This window comes from Meriones unguiculatus, chromosome 16 (assembly GCF_030254825.1).
Source record: "Meriones unguiculatus strain TT.TT164.6M chromosome 16, Bangor_MerUng_6.1, whole genome shotgun sequence".
NCBI classification, from domain to species: Eukaryota; Metazoa; Chordata; class Mammalia; order Rodentia; family Muridae; genus Meriones; species Meriones unguiculatus.
Window position 1 is genome coordinate 9,837,829 of NC_083363.1, and position 19,011 is coordinate 9,856,839.

The 19,011-nt window shown below is 43.2% G+C and overlaps 1 protein-coding gene across 10 annotated transcripts in view; it reads left to right on the top strand.

The window, feature by feature from the left end:
- Positions 1 to 19,011, top strand: part of Dip2a (disco interacting protein 2 homolog A) — an 80,277-nt gene that overhangs the window by 14,396 nt on the left and 46,870 nt on the right. For 4 of the 10 annotated variants that reach the window (XM_060369330.1, XM_060369331.1, XM_060369333.1 and 1 more), the window contains exons 2-6: positions 922 to 993; positions 6,616 to 6,732; positions 8,409 to 8,579; positions 9,897 to 10,124; positions 14,643 to 14,771. In XM_060369330.1, the coding sequence (XP_060225313.1) occupies positions 922 to 993; positions 6,616 to 6,732; positions 8,409 to 8,579; positions 9,897 to 10,124; positions 14,643 to 14,771 (717 nt within the window). The remainder of the gene's footprint in view (positions 1 to 921; positions 994 to 6,615; positions 6,733 to 8,408; positions 8,580 to 9,896; positions 10,125 to 14,642; positions 14,772 to 19,011) is intronic. The other 6 variants (XM_060369332.1, XM_060369336.1, XM_021652513.2 and 3 more) reach the window with 4 other exon arrangements.

A 19,011-nucleotide genomic window follows, 5' to 3' on the forward strand; every position in this document is an offset into this window, starting at 1 on the left:
TGTAAGCTTTTGACTGGGTGAAATACAGTTGTGTAATTACTGCTAGATTCAAGTCATGCAAGTCTTACACCATCCCGGACTCCTTGTTCCCTCAGTCCCCTCCCTGTCTTCTGGCAGCCATTGTCTGCTTTGGTTCTGTGGCTTTGTCTTTGCTGGAGTGTCATTGTGTAGACTAATGTATATGTAGTGTACGGCCTTTGAGTCAGGCTTCCTCCACTCTACCCGAGATCTGCCGAAACTGCTACGTGTCAGTAGTCTGCACCTTTTTGCTGCCTTCCGTGCTATGGGTTCATCCCAGCTCACTTGTCTAGCAACCCTCTTGAAAGCATTAATGTACAGTTTTTAGATTATAAATTTAAAAAATCTCGGTGTTTCAGGGAGTGGGGTACAGTGCATGTGTGGAGGTCTGAGGTCCATCCCATGTGTCAGTGCCCACATTTGCTCGTTGAGGCAGGGTCTCTTGTTGCTTACTGCTGCGTAGACCAGACTAGCTGGCCTGTGAGCTTCCAGGGTTATCTCTGATTCCCACTTCAATGAGCCATTTCTCTAGCCCAGCTTCCTGCCCAAGCATGAGTTTCAGAGTTTGATCTCTAGAACCCAGGACAAAAAGACAGGCGTGGTGGTGCATGCTTAAGAGTCCAGTGCTGGGGAGGCAAAGAAGAAAATATTCCCATGATCCCTGGGTTACTAGCCAGCCAACCAGCCCAGCCTTCTTGATTAGTCCCAGGCTGGTGAGAGACAGACCCTGTCTCAAAAACAAGGTGAATGTTTAGAAGTACCTCAGGTTGACCTCTGGCCTCCACATGTCCACACATGCGTGCACACTCACACACATATACACATGTGCACCCTCCCACATATACACAGATACCTTTGGAACTCCACAAGTAATGAAATTCTCTTTTCCTATTGTTATTTTAGGTGATATCACTCAGAAAGGGTATGAAAAGAAGAGGGCAAAGCTGCTGGCTCGCTACATCCCCCTCATTCAAGGTAAGGGCAGCACCTTCTGCTGTTGCCGCAACAAACGTGCCGTCTCAGAAAATGTGATTTCAGGATTGATTTTATTGGGGGAGGAATATGGCTCAGTGGTGGAACACTTGCCCGGCAGGTGCCAGGTCTTGGGTACAATCTCAACACTGCAAACAATAACTAATAATACTAAAATAACAAGAACTGATTTTGGATTTTTAAAATTGGTAGATGTTGCATATTTTATTAAGGGCTGAATACTATGTCTGTTATTAGATAATAAAATACAAGAGCAGGATTATAATTCATAGCTTTGGCGTGATACAGATCTCGCTCCCGAATAGGACATACTCTATTTTTATGGTCATAGAGTTGCCTGATACATTTCCTTACTAGGCAAGGACACACTGAAAAATTTTTAATTCTTTGCATATTCATTTGTAGATTTGGCATATTTATTATTTGGAATAATTTTTAATAGAACCTCACGACCTAATTCTAAAATTTATGTCTTAAGCAAAAAGGTCAAGAGATTCAAAATGTGATGGGAGGAGTTGTCTGGCTAGTTATTAAGAGTTATTATGTAAATAAATAAATTAGGCAATTAAAAACTATATATAGAGTTTGTGAAAGGCCATCATCACTGAGAATAGGTCACATTTCAAGGGCAGGTGGCCAGTAGGACAGAAAGGCCAGCCCAGATGCACACATAACGTATATATAGACTTGGTTAGGGAGAGACAGCATGTGGCTAGGGTGCTGGCATCACTCCCCATACCTGTGAAAAACATATAAAATGAGCCACCAGAATTAGCTTCAGGTGTGTTAGGCCGGAGAGTGAGAGGCAGAAACTGTAGAGCCTTTGGAAGATCTTAAAGGGACGTGCTGCCATCTCAAGGTAGAAAGGGTTTCTTAAGTCCTGGAGATACTGCTGCCATAACAGGAGCCATAAGAGAGAAGATTTACATATTAGGATACAATAAACTTAATAGATTTATTATTATTTTTAATCAAAAGGTACATCAAAGAGATTGACTGTCAAACTGCAGACTATGGGAAGATGGTTATAACACAAATGATGTAAGAAGTGGCCCCAGAATGTACAGACAGCACTGCCTCGTGGCTCTTTCTGAAGTAACCATGTTCTCCATCTGCATGGCCAGGGGCTAGCATGAGGCATGGGGACAACTGAGCACTAGGAGGCAGCCTGTGCCATCAAGAGCCTGAATTTCCTAATATGTTGAGAAAAATGGCGAAGACTTAAATAGGCGCATGTCTCCCTTTTCATAGGAGAAGATAGCCAGCAATAATAATAATGATGATAATAATACCTAACCTCTCAGATAATCAGAGAAGTGCAGATTAAAACCAAGCCTGACATGCCTGTATTGGAGTCGGTGTGGACCATCTGTGTCAGGTGATGCCACAGTTCTCCTTTTGGTACACGAGAATGTCCATCATGATCCCAAACTACCAAGTTCTCCAACCAGCTTGCTAGGAAGAACCCAGACCATAGAATGCCAGAGCATCTGGACATCCTCAGTGAGAAGCCTCAGATGGTTTTGAAGACATCAAAAAGCAGTGTGCCCAGCAACGGCTTTAAAAACAGACATTGGGGAGGAAGAGGCAGGTGGACAATTTTGTCTATGTAGCGAGTTATAGGTCAGCAAGGGCTATACATTGAGACCTTGTCTTAAAATGTAGTAATTATAATAATAAAATAAGTAAGTAAAATCATGAGAAAACATAACAGAGACCCTTATGAAGGTGTTAAAGAAAGAAAAGGAAATGAATTTCTAGAATGGAACACACCATTTCTGGGTTAAAATTGAACAGAATTTAAATTGGACATAGGCCACACATGACCTTCGGGCACCTGAAAGCTTTATTTCTTTTTTTTTTTTTTTGTTAAGGAAGAACTTTATAGCGTGTGTGTGTGTGTGTGTGTGTGTGTGTGTGTGTGTGCACAGTCTGAGTGTGCTCAAGCATGGTATGCATGTAATAGTCAGAGGAAAAGTCTCAGAGTGCCTTTTCCTTCCATTTTGTTGAAGTTGGGTCTCTAATTTCTGTACTCCAGAGAGTAGCTAGCTAGCCAGTGAACTTCTGGATGATTTTTCCCATTTTGGCTTCCTATCTCTTTATAGGAGTGAGTGCTGGGATTACAGATGTGGGCTACCACATTTGGCTTTTAGGTTCTGAGGATCAAATTCAGCTTCTTAGGCTGGTACAGTAAGGACCTTCACTTGCAGATCCATCTTGTTAGCCCATGCTTAAATAATACCATTTATTTAATATTACTACTACTACTATTACTATTGTTATTACTGTTACTGCTGCTGCTTCCCTAAAAGATTTATTTTTCTCTGTGTGTTTCGCTTATGTATGTGTATGTGTATGTGTGTCTGTGCCCACATACATCCCCATGGAGGCCAGAAGCAGTGTCACGTCTCCAAGAACTGGAGTTAGAGGTGCTTGTGAGATGTCACGTAGGTTCTGGAAACTAAACTCTGGTCCGCTGTAATAACAGCAAGAACTGGTAAACACTGAACCACCTCTCCAGCCCCCATGCTTTCCTTCTTAAACCTGCAGTGGCTACATTTTCCCCTGTGTGTTGCTTCTTAAACTGCACCTGCTTTATGCTACCTGTATTGCTAGATTTATAAACAACAGAAGAATGTCGAGGACGCTGGCTACATACTGCTATTTGTTCATTCAAAACAGAAACAGTAAAACTGAGGGTGTGGTGGCACATCCCTTAAATCCCAGCATTCAGGAGGCGGATGCAGATGGTTCTCTGTGAATTGGAGGCCAGTCTGGTCCACATAGTTCCAGGACAGCCACATCTGTATACTAGAGAGACAAACAAACAGTAAGAGCCACACTAAAATTTGAATTGAAGGAAACTTAAAACATCTTAAAGCCTATTTTTCAAAAAATTACTAACAGCCATTAAATAGAACAATCACATAGCTTAGCCGTTTTCATTGCCAGCAAGGGTATGACGGATGCTGGTTTCCCCTCACACCACACAGTTTTGTTGGTTACAGTTGTTATCATGAAGTGGGGAAACAAAACAGGAGAAATACTAGAGAATAAAAGGCAGGAATCTTTGTGTCCAGGGACATCACTGTGTGCTTGGAAGGCTGTTTGTTTAGATACCAGAATTAGTAAGAATTTTTGGTTTTATTGCTATTTTAACTTCAGAGAATATGTGATAATAAGTAGTGTTTATCTTTGAATAGTTCTGTTTTAAAATGGGAAAAATTGATTTTAAATGAAAATACATTGTCAAATACTTACACATTTACCAAGAAAAATACAGAACCTATATTGGGCTCATAAAATATCTTTGGAAGAAATGGCCAATTACCTAAACTATATGAAAAAAACATAAATTCCTTAAGTAGATGAAAGAAATTCAAAGAACAGGAGAGAGACATAAGTGGGCAGTAAACATGAAATCACGTTCAACCAGCAGATGTGGAAAGACAAATTAAAGTGAACTGTCCTCTTAGGTTGGAAGGATTCTCATGCTTTCTCTAAACTCTGCGCTGAGAAATGTGTGAGGATAGAGTACATACGTATATTGCTTGTAGGATTGTAACTGCAACCTTGCTGGAGGGTTATCTCTTGATATCTGCTAAGATGAAAAGTGGATCTTCTTGGGGCTGGAGAGATGGCTGAGGGAATAAGAGCATGCCCCGCTATCACAGAGGACCGGAGTGCAGTTTCCCACACTAGGGAGCCCACAACCACCTGGAACTCCAGCTCCAGGGAGATCTGACGCCCTCTTCTGGCTTCCATGGGCACCTGAACTCATGTGCACTCCCCGCCTCAACAATAATATAAAACAAAACACACTTAAGTGTAGTGTAGTGCCTAGTCTTCCGTCCTACTACTTGGGTGGCAGAGGCAGGGTAGATCTTTTTGAGTTCTGTGAGTTCAAGACCAGCCTTGTCTACATAGCAAGTTTCAGACTGGCTAGGGATACACTGTGACCCTGTCTCCAAACAAAACAAAAATCCAGCAAACGATAAAAGCTTCCCGCTTTCCAGTAAATTCCAGTCAGTCTTTGTTGTCTTTGTTGAATAATAATCTATCTAGAGAACAAAACGTGTTTTAGAATATACAAATACATCACTGTGCAATGTCCCACTTTATAATCCTCAATGTGTAACACTAAGTGTTCTTCAGTGAAACTCTGAGGTATTTTTTTTTTCGCTTAGTAAGGCCCCTGTTCAGATATTCTGTCATGTATCTGTGTTTGCGCATGTATGTATGCGTGTGTGCATGTGCTCAGGTTTCGGCAGTTAAGTGCAGATTTCTGGAGCAGCCTTTCTTAGGCTCCGGTGCTGTATAACCAGCCCTGCTAGACAGCACCACAACCTATTGTGCTCACAGACCTGCGGTTTGGGCCAGCTCAGAGCCGAGCACCTGTGGTTGAGAGGTTGAGTCTCAGCAGGTGTCCTCTGAGCGTCGCCTCTTTGGCTTCTGGGCTGGGAGGCTCCCGTCACCTGCCTCCCCTTCCTGTTTCTCATAAGGCTGTTTAGGTGCCTGGCATCAGCACATTGGCCTTTACAGGCATAGCTAAGCCAGGCAGAGAGATGCTGCTTTGTGAGACCAGCCTTAGACATCAGGTACTGCTACTTCTGTCACTGTGTTGCTGTGAGGGACACTGACCCAGGATGTCAGGATGGACTCTGCTTGTCCTGGGGGTGTGGTCAGGACTGGAGGAGCCAGAGAGACTGGATTCTCTGCTGGTTCATCTTACGAGGTATTTTCAAACAAAGTTGCTGCTATCAAGCTCATTCTCATTGAGTCTCAGCTGAAGGCTTTGCTCTGTGCTGTTCCAGGATAAGTATTGGAATTAGCACATTAGGAAGGAAACCAGAGGTGTCATTTAGTGACCATGCTATCTGCACCCTGCTATTTCTCACTATTGTGTGTCCTAGGGGTGGGTGCTATTCTATGTGAGGGTACTATCACTGTGAGCCAGTTGGCTGGCTGAGGATGTGTAGAGAGTAGGTGATGTGGTCTCTGTCTGTCTGTCTGTCCCAGATTTGAAGACAGAGCCCACAGTGGTGCTGCTGACTTGTCTAGGTTGCTTGCCTCTGAGCAGTCCATGCACTGAAGTTGTTCAGTATTATTCTTGGTGTTTTAGTCTCTGTCTCTCTGTTTGTTCTTTTATTTAATGGCTACCTAGTGATGGTTGGTGGGCTGTTCCTCACTTAGAGTCTGATGACCCTGTGGGCCATAATAGTAACAAGCAGCACAGCCAATCTATGGAGCAGCTGGAATGCATGCAGGAACCAGTTCTTGGAGATCTGTGACTGACACATCAGACTTAAACTGATGTACCATGTTGTCAAGCACACCATGAGGATGTAGTTATCTTTACAGTTGTCAGCCAGAGGCTAGACTAGGTTAGTGGTATGGGGAGAAGGTAGCCTGGACGTGGACGTTGCTCTGGCCCATGTTTGTGGCACATAATCCCAAGCCGGAGGCTCCTTTGTGCTACAGGAGCTATACCAGGAAGGAGTGCACTAGGCACTATGGCTGTATCAGAGAAACACACTGTTCTAACTGGAGCTCCTTATACTGGGAAAGCAAATGGTTTACACGAGGTGTAAAACTGTGTTTCAGGAGTAGACCCATGTCTGCAAACAGAGAATAGAATTCCGGGGCCCTTGCTGACCGCAGCTCCATCTAAACCACAGAAGCCTCGGGCTACCAACTCCAGGGATGAGCGCTTCCGGTCAGGTAGGTTCACAGCTCTGGAAGTGCGGGAGCAGGAGGTGGGGTAGCAGCAGGCAGGACACTGTTCTGACTGCTGAGGCTTTTGCTTGCCTTTTCTTTGCTAGAATGTCCACCAAAGAAGTAGTTATTTTTCACTTGACATTTATTGTATTGTTCAAGAAAGTGGAACTTTCAGATAGGTTTTGTTTTTTTTTTCAAGACAGGGTTTCTCTGTGTAACCTTGGCTGTCCTGGACTCGCTTTGTAGACCAGGCTTCTCTTGAACTCACAGTGATCCGCCTGCCTCTGCCTCCCCAAGTGCTGGGATTAAAGGCGTGCGCCACAAAGCACCGCCCGCCTAGTTTTTCTTAATGTCTCGCTTTTCTCAGAGGTTGCTTGCATGCAGAGTTGGTGTGTGTGCATGCGTGTACATGTATGTGCATGTATGCATGTGCACATGCTGTCTACGTCTTTTTCTTTTCCTTCCTTTTTAGCTTTGAACTGGCCAAGTAGGCTAGCCTGACAGGCCAGTGAGTCTAGCCATCTTGTCACCGCCTCCTAGCACTGGGACTCTAAGTGCACGCTGAGCCCCGGGTCCCTGTGCTTGCCATGCGGGCCATTTACTGACTAAGCCATCTCTCTAGTCGCTAGAGAGCTCTTTCCCTCCTGCCTCCCAGGACAGCATGCTTACTGTTTGTACCTACTTCTCCACCAAAAGCTCTAGGACAACTCAGGAACAGCTGTGTATATGGAAATGACTGTTTAACTAGCGTAATTTACATTTTCTTTTAATTAAAATTTCCCACTATTTGGCAGTGCCTTTTATAAGTATTTAAATATTATTTAAATTTACTTTATTTTGCTTTTATGTCCACTTTGTAGGTTCTAGGGATCAAACAAGTTGTCAGGCTTGGTGGTAATAAGTACTTTTACTTGCTAAGCCAGTGTACCCTTCTACCCCCTTTATTTTGAGACATGTTCTCAATCTCATTGTAGCTTGAGCTGGCCTGGAACTTACTATGTATTGGAGAATGTCTTAACTCCTGATCCTTTTGTTTCCATCTCTGGGACTAATGGCATGGTCCTATCAAAATGCCCGGCTTATGTGGTACTGGGGTTGGAAGCGGGGGAGTCATACATGCTGTGCAAGTATTCTACCGACTGAGCTATGCATGTGAGCCAGCTGACCTGTGCATCTATGTGTTCAGTGCACATGCCTGTGCAAGCATGTGGAGGCCAGAAGTTGATGCTGGATGTCTTTCTTAATCACAATATACTTAATTTTTTTAAACAATAGATGACTTGACTAATGCATATGTTGCATAAACATTGAAACATCCTTAGTGGGAACTTTCCAAAATGCTCAGGGTGCTGACATTGATTTTTAGGTCACTGTTTTCAAAATATGCCCACTTGATTACTTTCTCTGTGGTGAGCCTACTGGTTGACTTACTGATCAGCTAGGCTGGGGCTGGCCAGTGGACCTGTGGTGGTCCACAGCCTTTACAAAAAAGAAATAGCTGGAAGTATTTCTCCAGCTCAAAAGTTGAGTACTCAAACAAACTAATATTTAGGGAAAGTCTGAGGCCCAGGGGTGAGGAGGCAGGCAGAAGCTTTTCTCCTGCCCAGGGTAAACAAACATCAAAACGGGTTGTAACCGCTGTAGTAAAAGCACCTCCTGCTGCTATTCTCCCCGTGCAGATGCTCACACAGAAGCCGTGCAAGCAGCTCTGGCCAAATACAAAGAGAGGAAGGTGCCGATGCCCTCCAAGAGGCGCTCTGTCCTTGTGCACTCATCCGTGGAGACCTGCACTCCTCCAGGTAGCAACATATGTCACCAGGAGGGACGCCAACAAGTGTGTCACAGGCCTGGTAGTATAATATTTCTCTTCATTGAATTGGAGTATCCTTGTAGCCTGTAGTACAGGCTGGAGAAATTTAGAAATTAAGAATGTTTACACATGTGCATATTCCTTACCTAAGAACCTATAGCATACTTGGTGTTTTTCTTATCCAAGGGGATATTTGTATTGTAATGGGATTTTTGTATGGATTTTATTTAAAAAACTAACATGCTATTTATATCTTTTAGTAAGGAGATGGACTGAAAACAGGCACTTGGTAGGATGTGCAAAGTTCCTGAACTGAATTTTAAACTTATCCTAATTCATGCCCTTTATCTGTTCCACTGGCCTCCTCACCCCGTCTCCAGGTGCCCCATCTCCAGCAGGACCATTTATGGTGCCTATTTGGAGAGTTTGGGGATCTTTTTGTCATTCTTGTTACCACTAGAAATAAGAATGTATAGATGAAGTGTCTCTTCAGTGTCCTGTGAAACTGGGCTGAGGTGCTGAGGTCTGGTGGCTTCACACCCATGCATTTCTACAGCCACCCCTCATGTTACTAAGTTAAAAAAAAAAGTCAACAGTCATTTTTTACTGGATGTAGTTAGAATTATTAAAACGGTAAAAGACTGTAACACACACAATTTGCAAGGTAGCTTGGTAGTTTGGGTTGGGGAAAAGCTTATTGTTGAGGGAAGTCTTTAGAAATTATCATCACATTGTTTCTGTTAATAAAGCTGCAGTCACTAGCCAACAGTAAAAAAACAACTGTACACCCATAATAAAATGCAGGCATGCCGACTTGATGGGTCCTTAGCTCACAATAATTTTATGAGCTGAAGCTACTATGTTGAGGAAAGAATTCTTTCCAGAGTTCCCTCTGCTGTTTTCCCTATGCACACCGATGTAGACAGGGCTACAGTCTCCCACAACGGCAGCGCCGCTGCATTCACGCACAGGCTACGATAAATGGTGTGGGCTGTGGCTGGGCACCTGTAGGATGCTGCTCTGTGGATGTGGTATCAGGCTGTGTGGACGGACAGCAGTGAGTGCTGGGCACTCCAGAGCACACTCAGTTGGGGCTTCTAGGTCTAGGGGGCAGAGAGCTGTTTTCATTTCTTGCGTGTGATATCCTGAGGTCACAGCTTCTCTGGGGACCTTGGGATTCATGGGATCAATTCCCAGAAGTAGGACTTTAGTGCCCTTCTGAACTGGAGGTGACCTTTGAGGTGCCCACTTGTCATACAGAGGAGAGCTGTGCTCCAGGCCTGGAGACAAGTGAGAGGCCCTTTCCCTCTCTTGACCCATCTCTACATCATGCTTGTCATCGTTATTTTGATCACAGACACGTCATCTGCCTCAGAAGATGAGGGCTCTTTACGGCGACCTGGGAGACTCACCTCCACTCTGCTCCAGAGCCATTCCAGCATCGAGCCCTGGCTCGACAGGGTCATTCAGGGCTCGTCCACCTCATCCTCCGCATCCTCCACCTCATCCCACCCGGGAGGGAGACCTGCCGCTGCTCCTAGTGCCACCACTGCGCTTGCAGGCCTCACGGCCCACGCCCACATAGGTCAGTAACAGCTGCCTTAGCCCCGCCAACTGGGAAGGGTCAGAAGTGTCCGGGACAGAGGGCTACTGTCAAGTGACTGAGGTCATGAGCCAGATGTCCCATGATGCCTTGTCTGCCTGAGTTATCAGCTGAGTTTTAGCTCTTAATAATCACATTTGACACAATGGGGTCACCCTCGGAGAGCCTGGCACCCAGTGAAGTGGAACAGAAAGGCTCTGTTGCTAAATTTCCGTGTCCATCCAGATCCACCTCTTTCTTATCTGAAATGTGTCTTTTAGGGACAGAAGCGCTCCTGTAATTCTGTGGCCTGGCAGTTCCCGACTGGTGGGGTGTGCCCCAGTCCTCAGCAACATGCTGTTCTCTTGATGTCCTTTTGTCCTTTCCTGTTTTTCAGGTGGTTGTGACAGCCACCCTGAGCCTGGCTCTCTTGTCACTGTTTTTCTGTGGCTGCATATGTGCCTGATACGGGGGCTAAGGCTTTAGCTTTGGTCTGATCTTTCTTCCTATACATAGTCCTCTTCCTAAAAACAAAATGATAGTCAAAGCCGGTCTTAAAGATATAGCCCTCTTAGTCATAAAGCTCTTGGATGACAGTGTCTTAGAAACAAATGATACCTTGAACCATTCGGAACCCTGCATATAAGTAGTTGTGTGATCAGCTGTATGTGAAGACACTCATGTCCTCATATCTTAAAAGGCAGTTCACATCAAAGACTTATCTCATCCCTTGTTTTCCTAGATGAAGAAGGAAGACCAAAAAAAATCAAATGAGTGTAGCTTACCTGAGATCACACATTGCTGGGCTGGAGAGATGGCTCCTTGGTTAAGAGATCACACATTGCTTAGTGGGAAAGAGTGCTAGTACCAGTGTTCTTGTTGCCTCTTCATTTTCTCTTCTTAAAGCTGGGCGTGGGACAGTGTATCACGACTGATTGGTGGAACAGTAAAGGTTTCTGAAAGCCATGGTAGGTGGTGTTCAGTGGTATGCTAGCTGGATTAAGGGTGAATTGAATGGCAGTGTTTCTTCTGCTAGCCTGTGGTTTGTCTCAACATCCTCTGTGGAGCCTCTCTGTGGCTCTTTGATTTTTGTTTACTGAGTCCCTGTATAGTTTCTGATTACTTGTTGAACATCTGTTTTCCACTGCAATGTGTATCGTGGGGAAACTGTGGTTCCTCTGCCACATTGAGGCTCTTGCTCACAGGGCATCTGCGTGAATAGCTGGGCCACAAGAGTAGAGAGCCATTAAAACCGCTGTCTCCAGGGTGTCTGTGGCTTGCTTACTTCTCTGTGGCCGATGGCTGCAGCCTACCTTTCCTCAAGGAATCTTGACAGTCTGGAATAGGAAAGCAGCCATTACTTTGCTTTCCTGTTTATCTGGAGGCTTCTGTTTTGTTTTTGTCTTACAGTTATTTATTTATTTAGTGGTGTGTGTATGTGTGTTCAAGCACCCGTGTGTGGGCACGCACACAGACACCTCCATAGGTATATAGGAGGCCAGTTAAGAACACTGATTATCCTGCAGCTGTCTGCCCTTCACACTTGAAACAGGATCTCTCACTGATCCTGGAAATGACGCTGGTTGCCAGCAGCCCCACTGAACACCCAGTTCTGGGATTATATCCATACATTTTGTGTGGGTCCTGGGATCTGAACTCAGGCCTTCATGCTTGCCCAACATGCCCTCTTGCCCACTGAGTAATGCCCAGCTTCCTGTCTCTACTGTCTGAAGCTCTTTCTAAGGGGACAGGACTCAGGAGAACACAGCATTAGAGGCTTGTTCCTGCCAGGCTATTACTTCTTGGTCACGTTTAGCATGCCAGGCTAGTCATAGCCCACAGCATTCGGTCAGACAGCCCTCAGGGCTCCTGTTCTTATACTTATGGATACCTTAAGAACTCAGTCTGAGTATGGGAGTTAGGTGTGTTCATTCTCAGAAGAGGATGGGGCTATTGGTGTCTATAAGGATGGGGGGGTGATCCATCCTTTGTCCTGCAGCTGTGCTGTGAGGGCCCCTTTCCTTTTCACACATGCTTGGTGTAGCATAGATGCTCTGAGATTGATTCTACTCAGTTAAAAAAAAAATCTGAACTTGGATTCTAATACCTTACTGAAAATGTAGTTTTGATGTGCTGTTCAGTTACTGAAGAGCACAGGTAACAAATATGATTGAACCCAGATTGTCAGGCTTGGTGGAAATTGCCTTTACCGGTGACCCAGCTCACCAGTGTTTTGTTATTTTTTGTGCGTGTGCATGTGGAAGTCAGTTCTCTCCTCCTGTGTGTTCCAGGGATTGAACTCAGGTTAGAGTTCATGGCAAGTGCTTTTACCCACAGAGCCATCTCAGTGGCTCTTAACTTGATTTCTAAATATAGGTGTAGCTTCCTTAACCTCGAATCTGAAATTCAGAGCAGCGCATTAGAACACTTCAGACTTTCAGTTAGGAGTGCTTAACTAGTAAGTATGCAAATGTCCCAAATTCATGCTAGTCCGGTTTCTGAAACACAAAGCCCTTAGGTCATTGGTGCAGGGGACACTCAGGTTGTGTGCACCTTCCCTGTCCTCATTACAAAACCATCATTTGAGCTTCTCGCTCTAAATTGCTTTTCCTCACTGAACTAATGAAAAGTATAGAAAGAATAATATATAAGTAACAATTTTGAAGTGGAACTTACTAAGTAAAGAGTATTTTTAAGCATTAGTTTCCATTTTTGGATTAAGGAAATAAAATACATTCAATATTTTGACAAAGATATAAACATCATCTTCAAGTGTTTTGAAGAGCAAAATTTAGTTTTATGTAGCTGTTTTAAAAACTACTTTGTAATATATGTTATCATCTTTCCATATATGCTTTAAAAATCATTATTCGTTTTGCTAGGTTTGGAAGCGCAGGGATCTTTCTTTATAAACTGAAAGATCTTCCTGATAATCATACTTTAAAATGCTAGTTTGCTCATCACCAGGCCTTTTCAAGGATTGTGAGAAACACCGTTGAAGTTTTAGATTTTTTTTTCAAAAAGTATATTCTGTTATATAAATAGCAAGTTTATGTTTTTCTCTTATATGTTTTTCTTTCTTTCTATACATTCGTATCTTGATTTGAATTTTATCCAAGTTAATAAAATGATAGATGATCAGAATTGAAACCTCAGAGTCTTAAGAGTGCCGTAAAGAGATGAGCAGCACATGGATTTAAATACTGCAGATTACCCACCCTTGTCATATAGGCTCACTGCATTGACTGTTGGCATTCAATGTATGGTACAATGGCATATTCAGGTTGCTCCACTGACATTCCTTTTGTAGCATTAGGTCCAATAGTAATGAAAATTCCATAGCAAATTGTAGTCAGTATTTGGAACAGATCAAAGTACTGTTCCATGAAAATTAAACAAAAAATATGTTGGGAAAATGAAAAGACTAATTTAAATTAAAGTTTATGTAATTTGTCTTAAATGTAGCATTAATTGATTAAGTTGATTGTTTTTTCTTGATATTGAAAATATTTTGTTCATTTGAGATGGGTTGTGCTATAACTACACAGGTGGGTCTTGAACTTGAGACCCTTCTGTCTCTGCCTTACAAAAGTTGGACTTACAGGTATGCATCCCTTACAGGTGCATCTGGATCATTGCAGAAATTTTTAACTAGAATATAGGACAATTTTGGTTTTTGCATTCAATTTAAAAAAATCTTCTAGACACAGGGTCTCCCCAAGTAACTCTGACCGGCCTGGAACTTGCTATGTAGACCAGGCTTGCCTTGAACTTAGATCTGCCTGTCCCTGTCTCCTGAGGTACTGGTATTAAAGGCATGTTTAATGCCTGACCAGTTTCTGTACTTTTTAAAAAAGATTTTTTATTTTATGTGTATGATTTTTTTTTGCCTGCATATATGTATATCTCCTATGAGCACATGGTGTCCAAGGGGGCCAGAAGAAGGTGTTGGGTCTTCTGGAGCTGGAGTAATAGACAGTTGTGAGCTGTCCTGTGGGTGCTGGGAACTGAATTTGGGTCTTCTGCAGGAGCAACAACTGCTTTTTCGTGCTGAGCCATCTTTTCATCCCCTAGTTTTTGTAGTCTTATTCTTAGGCCTATAAAGATGATGTCTTCATAACATCCAGACTACTTTTTGAGAATCAGAAGGCTGGTTGTTTTTCATAATGTAGCAAAAAGCAATCGGTAGCATCTTATTTTAAATTAATTTTTGTTTTCTTGAGGGAAACTTTCCAACTAAGATCTTGTTAGGCAGTTGTATAAACAGGCAAGTTTTCTGTGCACTTTGTAATATGGTTGATGGTTCTAGCTCTGTATCATTGGAGGAGTTGAGTTGAGCTGCCTTCCAAGGGGTGCAGAAAGTCCTGAATGACTGTTTAGCCAGGAAAAGAGAACTGTCCAGGGTACCATAATCCAGTGCTTAGAGCTCAGACAATGAAACTTGAGCCTGACAGGTTCAAATAAAAACTTAATGCTTGTTGGATTAACCACTGTTATCTGGGTATGTTTTTCAAAAATCAGATCTGCACTCTGCCCCCCCGGATGTCACCACTGGTCTTGTGGAGCATGCACATTGTGAGCGTCCACAGGTGGCCTGTGTGAGAGGTATCCCTCGTGGGCACGGCAGGAATGTGCTGGAAACCGCAGACGGTAAGACACTTCTCTCTCCTTTCTAAAACATCAGAGCACAGGCCTCTATGGTATTTAACATGGCCTTTGTGTATTCCCTTTCTCTAATGAAGCCGAGTCATTTAGGATTCTTCTGTGCAAATAAACAGAAACCAGTGTGCAGTGAATGTTCCCATAGAAAACATCATATAGAAAAACACTTGGAAACATCTAGGCATCATGTCCCCTCCTAACTGGAGGAGAAGGAAATGAGCAGCTGTGGAAACGGTCTGTACTCACAGTCGGCAAGGCACCTGAGTGCTGTGCCTCATATCCTCGGCAGCCTTTGCAGTTGGTGTAGACTCAGAAAATGATGTCAGGTGATTTAGAGCTTCAAACACTAATACTAGAAAATAAAAAGTCCAAGCTCATGTTCTAAGGGTTTCCTTAAGTCGAAAAAGAACAAAGTAGGAGGAAAGAAAGAATAAATATAAGACTCAGTACACACTCTAAGCAATTTATAAATTCATCATGTAATCCCTATGAAAATCTTAGTGATTTTCAGAAATAAACTCATAAAAATTCATAGGAACCTTAAATAGCCATAATAATCTTAAAAATGAAGAGCAAAGCTGAGGGTGCTCGTGTTTCTGAACTCTGTCACAGGGTAGGAGCAAGCAGAGCAGTGGAAGACTGGCATGAAGACGGCTCTATACAGCCATGGAACAGAATAGGAACTCAGAAATAAGCCCCCATATATGTGATCAAATGACTTTTTGAAATCAGATTTCATCTCTCTGTTTATTTGCTGTGCATGAGTGCATACACATGTGTGTAGATTAGAGGACAGCTTGTGGAAGCCAGTGGAAGTTGTGGAAGGAGAGCTCTCAACTGTGTGAGTTCTGAGCACTGAACTCAGGCCACCAGGCTTAGAGGAAGCACCTTTCCCCACTGAGTCATTCTGCCACACCTCAGATGATTTTTAACAAAGGTACTAAGATCATTCAACAGGAAAAAGACAGTCCTCAGCAAATGGTTTTATATACACATATAAAACAATGAACTTAGACCTTTTTCTAACACTACATACAAAAATTAGATGGCCCAAAGGCCTAATACCATTAAAAGGAAACATTGGGCATTAACTTTATTACATTGCATTTTCTTGGATGTGACCAAAGACATAGGAAAACGAGAAGAAGAAAAACAATTTCATGAAAAGTTAAAAATGCCACTGAGTGTGTCTGTGAGGAATTATGTAGATTAGGTTAGTTGAAGTGGGAGAGGTGCTTCCTGTACGTGGGTGCCGCTGTCCCGTGAGCTGGGGTCCTGGACTGCATAAGGAGAAAGTGAGCTAAGTATATGCATCTCTCGCCCTCTGCTTCTAAACTGGGGGTACCGTGAAGCCAGTTGTTTCAAGCTCTTGCTGATAAGGCTTCCTCTCTAAAATGGAAAGTATCTCATTAAACTGTCAGTCAGACTAAAGCCCTTTTCCTGTGCGTTTCTTTTGCCAGGGTATCTTGTCACAGCAGTAGGGAGAGAAACGAACGCACCGGATGAATCCGTTTAGGAATTTTCTCTGGACATATTCCTCCAAAAATAAGGAAATGATATGCACCCAGCTACAAATTACAGCACTGGTTTTAATTATTTATATTAGAAACTACAAATTGTTCTGGCGTCACAAATTGGCTCAGGACAGCTAGTAGGTTCACGTTGCAGAGTACTTGTCAGAGAGAACGAGAAGGATCTTTGTGAACTATATTAAAGTGGTTTTCAAGATGTCGTTAAATGGAGAAGCAGAGTCAAAGGATATTCACAATCCTTCCACGTCTGTGTCAGAAAGGGGACGATACCAAACCATGACTATGTCTGTACTTTGCAGTAAAAAGTGTACAGGAAAGATGATCAGAAAGCAGTGAGAAGGTTATCTTTTAAGAAGAGGAGCAAGATGGAAGGGGTATAGTAGAGAGTGTTCTTTCTCAGTTTGTCTGTTACACAGTGTAGTGGTTTGAATGAGAATGGATCCCATCAGCTAGCATACTTGACTGCTTAGTCATAGGGGAGCGGAACTCTTTGAGAAGAGTTAGAAGGGATTAGGAGGTGTGGCTTTGTTGGAGTAGTTGTGGCCTTGTTGGAGGTTATTAGAGGTAGGCCTTGAGGTTTCAAAAGCCCAGTCAGAGTCTTTTTCTCTTTCCATCTCTCCCCCCTCTCTCTCTCCATCTCTCTTCCCCTCCCTCTCCCCCTCTCTCTCCATCTCTCTCCCTCTCCTCCTCCTCTCTCTCTCTCTCTCTCTCTCTCTCTCTTTCTCTCTCTCTGCTTCTGCCTGCTGCCTACATATCAGGATGTAGACTTTCGTTGATGTTCCATCTACTGGAACATAGCAGTGTTTCTGAATTACTGAGGATATCATGGAGCTTCTGGTTTATGATACTAGAAATTAAAACTTAAGTTTAAAAATTAATTCATTTAAATCTAATCATAAATGGAATTACCCTGTAGTGTGGGGGTGGGAGGATGGAGGGAGCAGTGCCTCTCTCAGACAACATGGGCTATTAAATAAAAAGTCCAAGTCTTACTGTGTAACCCTGGCTGGCTTGGAACTTTCTATGTAGATGAGGGTGGCCCCAACTCAGAAGGGTCCACCTGGCTCTGCCTTCCAGGTACTGGAAGCAAAGGTGTGTGCCACCATGCCCAGTGGTGTATCTATTTTTGAGTTGTTGTTCGGTAAAGATTACCAGATTACAGGCCTTTGTCGTTGCTTTATGTTTCCCTTGCAGAACTTGATGGTAAGACCTTATTGTTGAAGGCACATTATACTTTAGTTACACGACATAGAAAAATGTAGATATTACCAACCTGGAAATTTCAGTCCTACTGTCTATCTCTTATAGTGCCAGAAGGCACTATGCAATTTACTGGGGAGAAAGCTAATCAGCAGTCGTATCCATCTGTGAACCCTACAAAGCTAAAATAATTACTGGCCTGGCAAGACTTGCCCATTGGTGTAGTAGTGGCATGCATATTATTGGAGTAACCAACCACTTTGTGATTTGATTTAAGGTAGCTCAACAGGATAAAATCATTGGCACCATTAAGTAGGCCAAAAACCCGTGGCTGGGTACATCGTGCACCCCATGGGAGAACTTACTACCCTTCAGTACATGAACACAGTATTAAAACTGCTCCTAGTTACTTACTTACCTTTATATCCGTAGAGCAGTACATTCTCATTCCTCACCAGAGAAGCTTCTTTTTGTAACTGATACTTATTTAGAGAACCCTCAACTGGTCAAGGTGCAGAGAATAAGAAACTAAGGCGTGTTCAGCCATAAATGGGACATCTGTATTACATTCACTCCTCACAAAGCTCAGGGATCATCATGAAAGAGGGATCAGAAAGATTCTACAGCCAGAGGGGATAGAGGACTACAAGGAAACCATGTTTCCTGAACATAAGGGGGCAGTCGCACACATGAACTCACAGCAGCTGTGACTGCGTCCAGACATGCATTAATGAGGGTACCATGAAATTGCACTCCTAGCTGAGGAACTGTTGGCAATTGATGGCTGCTATGATAATAGCTGTGGTAATACCCCTGAGAGATTACCCATGCTCCAATATATAGCCCATACCTAGGTACATACTGGCAGCATTAATAGAAGGAAGGAAGGAAGGAGGGAGGGAGGGAGGGAGGGAGGGAGGGAGGGAGGGAGGGAGGGAGGGAAGGAAGGAAGGAAGGAAGGAAGGAAGGAAGGAAGGAAGGGAAGGCAGATGAAATTGGGAGTAAAACACAGTGATGGAGGGATAAGGAAGGTGTTGTAGGGAGATGGATAGATTTGATCATCTACATTTCTTTCTTTCTCACTCTTTTCTTTCTTTCTCTCTTTCTCTGTCTCTCTTCTCTTTTTCTTTCTCTTTTCTCTTTCTCTCTTTTTCTTTCTCTTTCTTTCTCTTTTTCTCTCTTTATTTCTCCTTTTTTCTCTTTCTTTTTTCTTTCTTTCTCTCTTTCTTTATTTTTCTTTCTCTCTCTCTCTCTTTCTCTTTCTTTCTTGTGTATGGATGTTTTGCTTGCATATATGTATGCACCATATGTGGGTCTGATGCCCACAGAGGCCAGAAGAGGGCATCACATCCCCTGGGACTGAATTGCAGGTGGTTATGAGCTGCCCATGTGGGTGCTAGGAATCGAACCAGGGTCCTAGAAGAACAGCCAGTGCTCTTAACTATGAAGCCATCTCTCCAGCCCCAATAATTTACTCCTTTAAAACAAAATTAAAT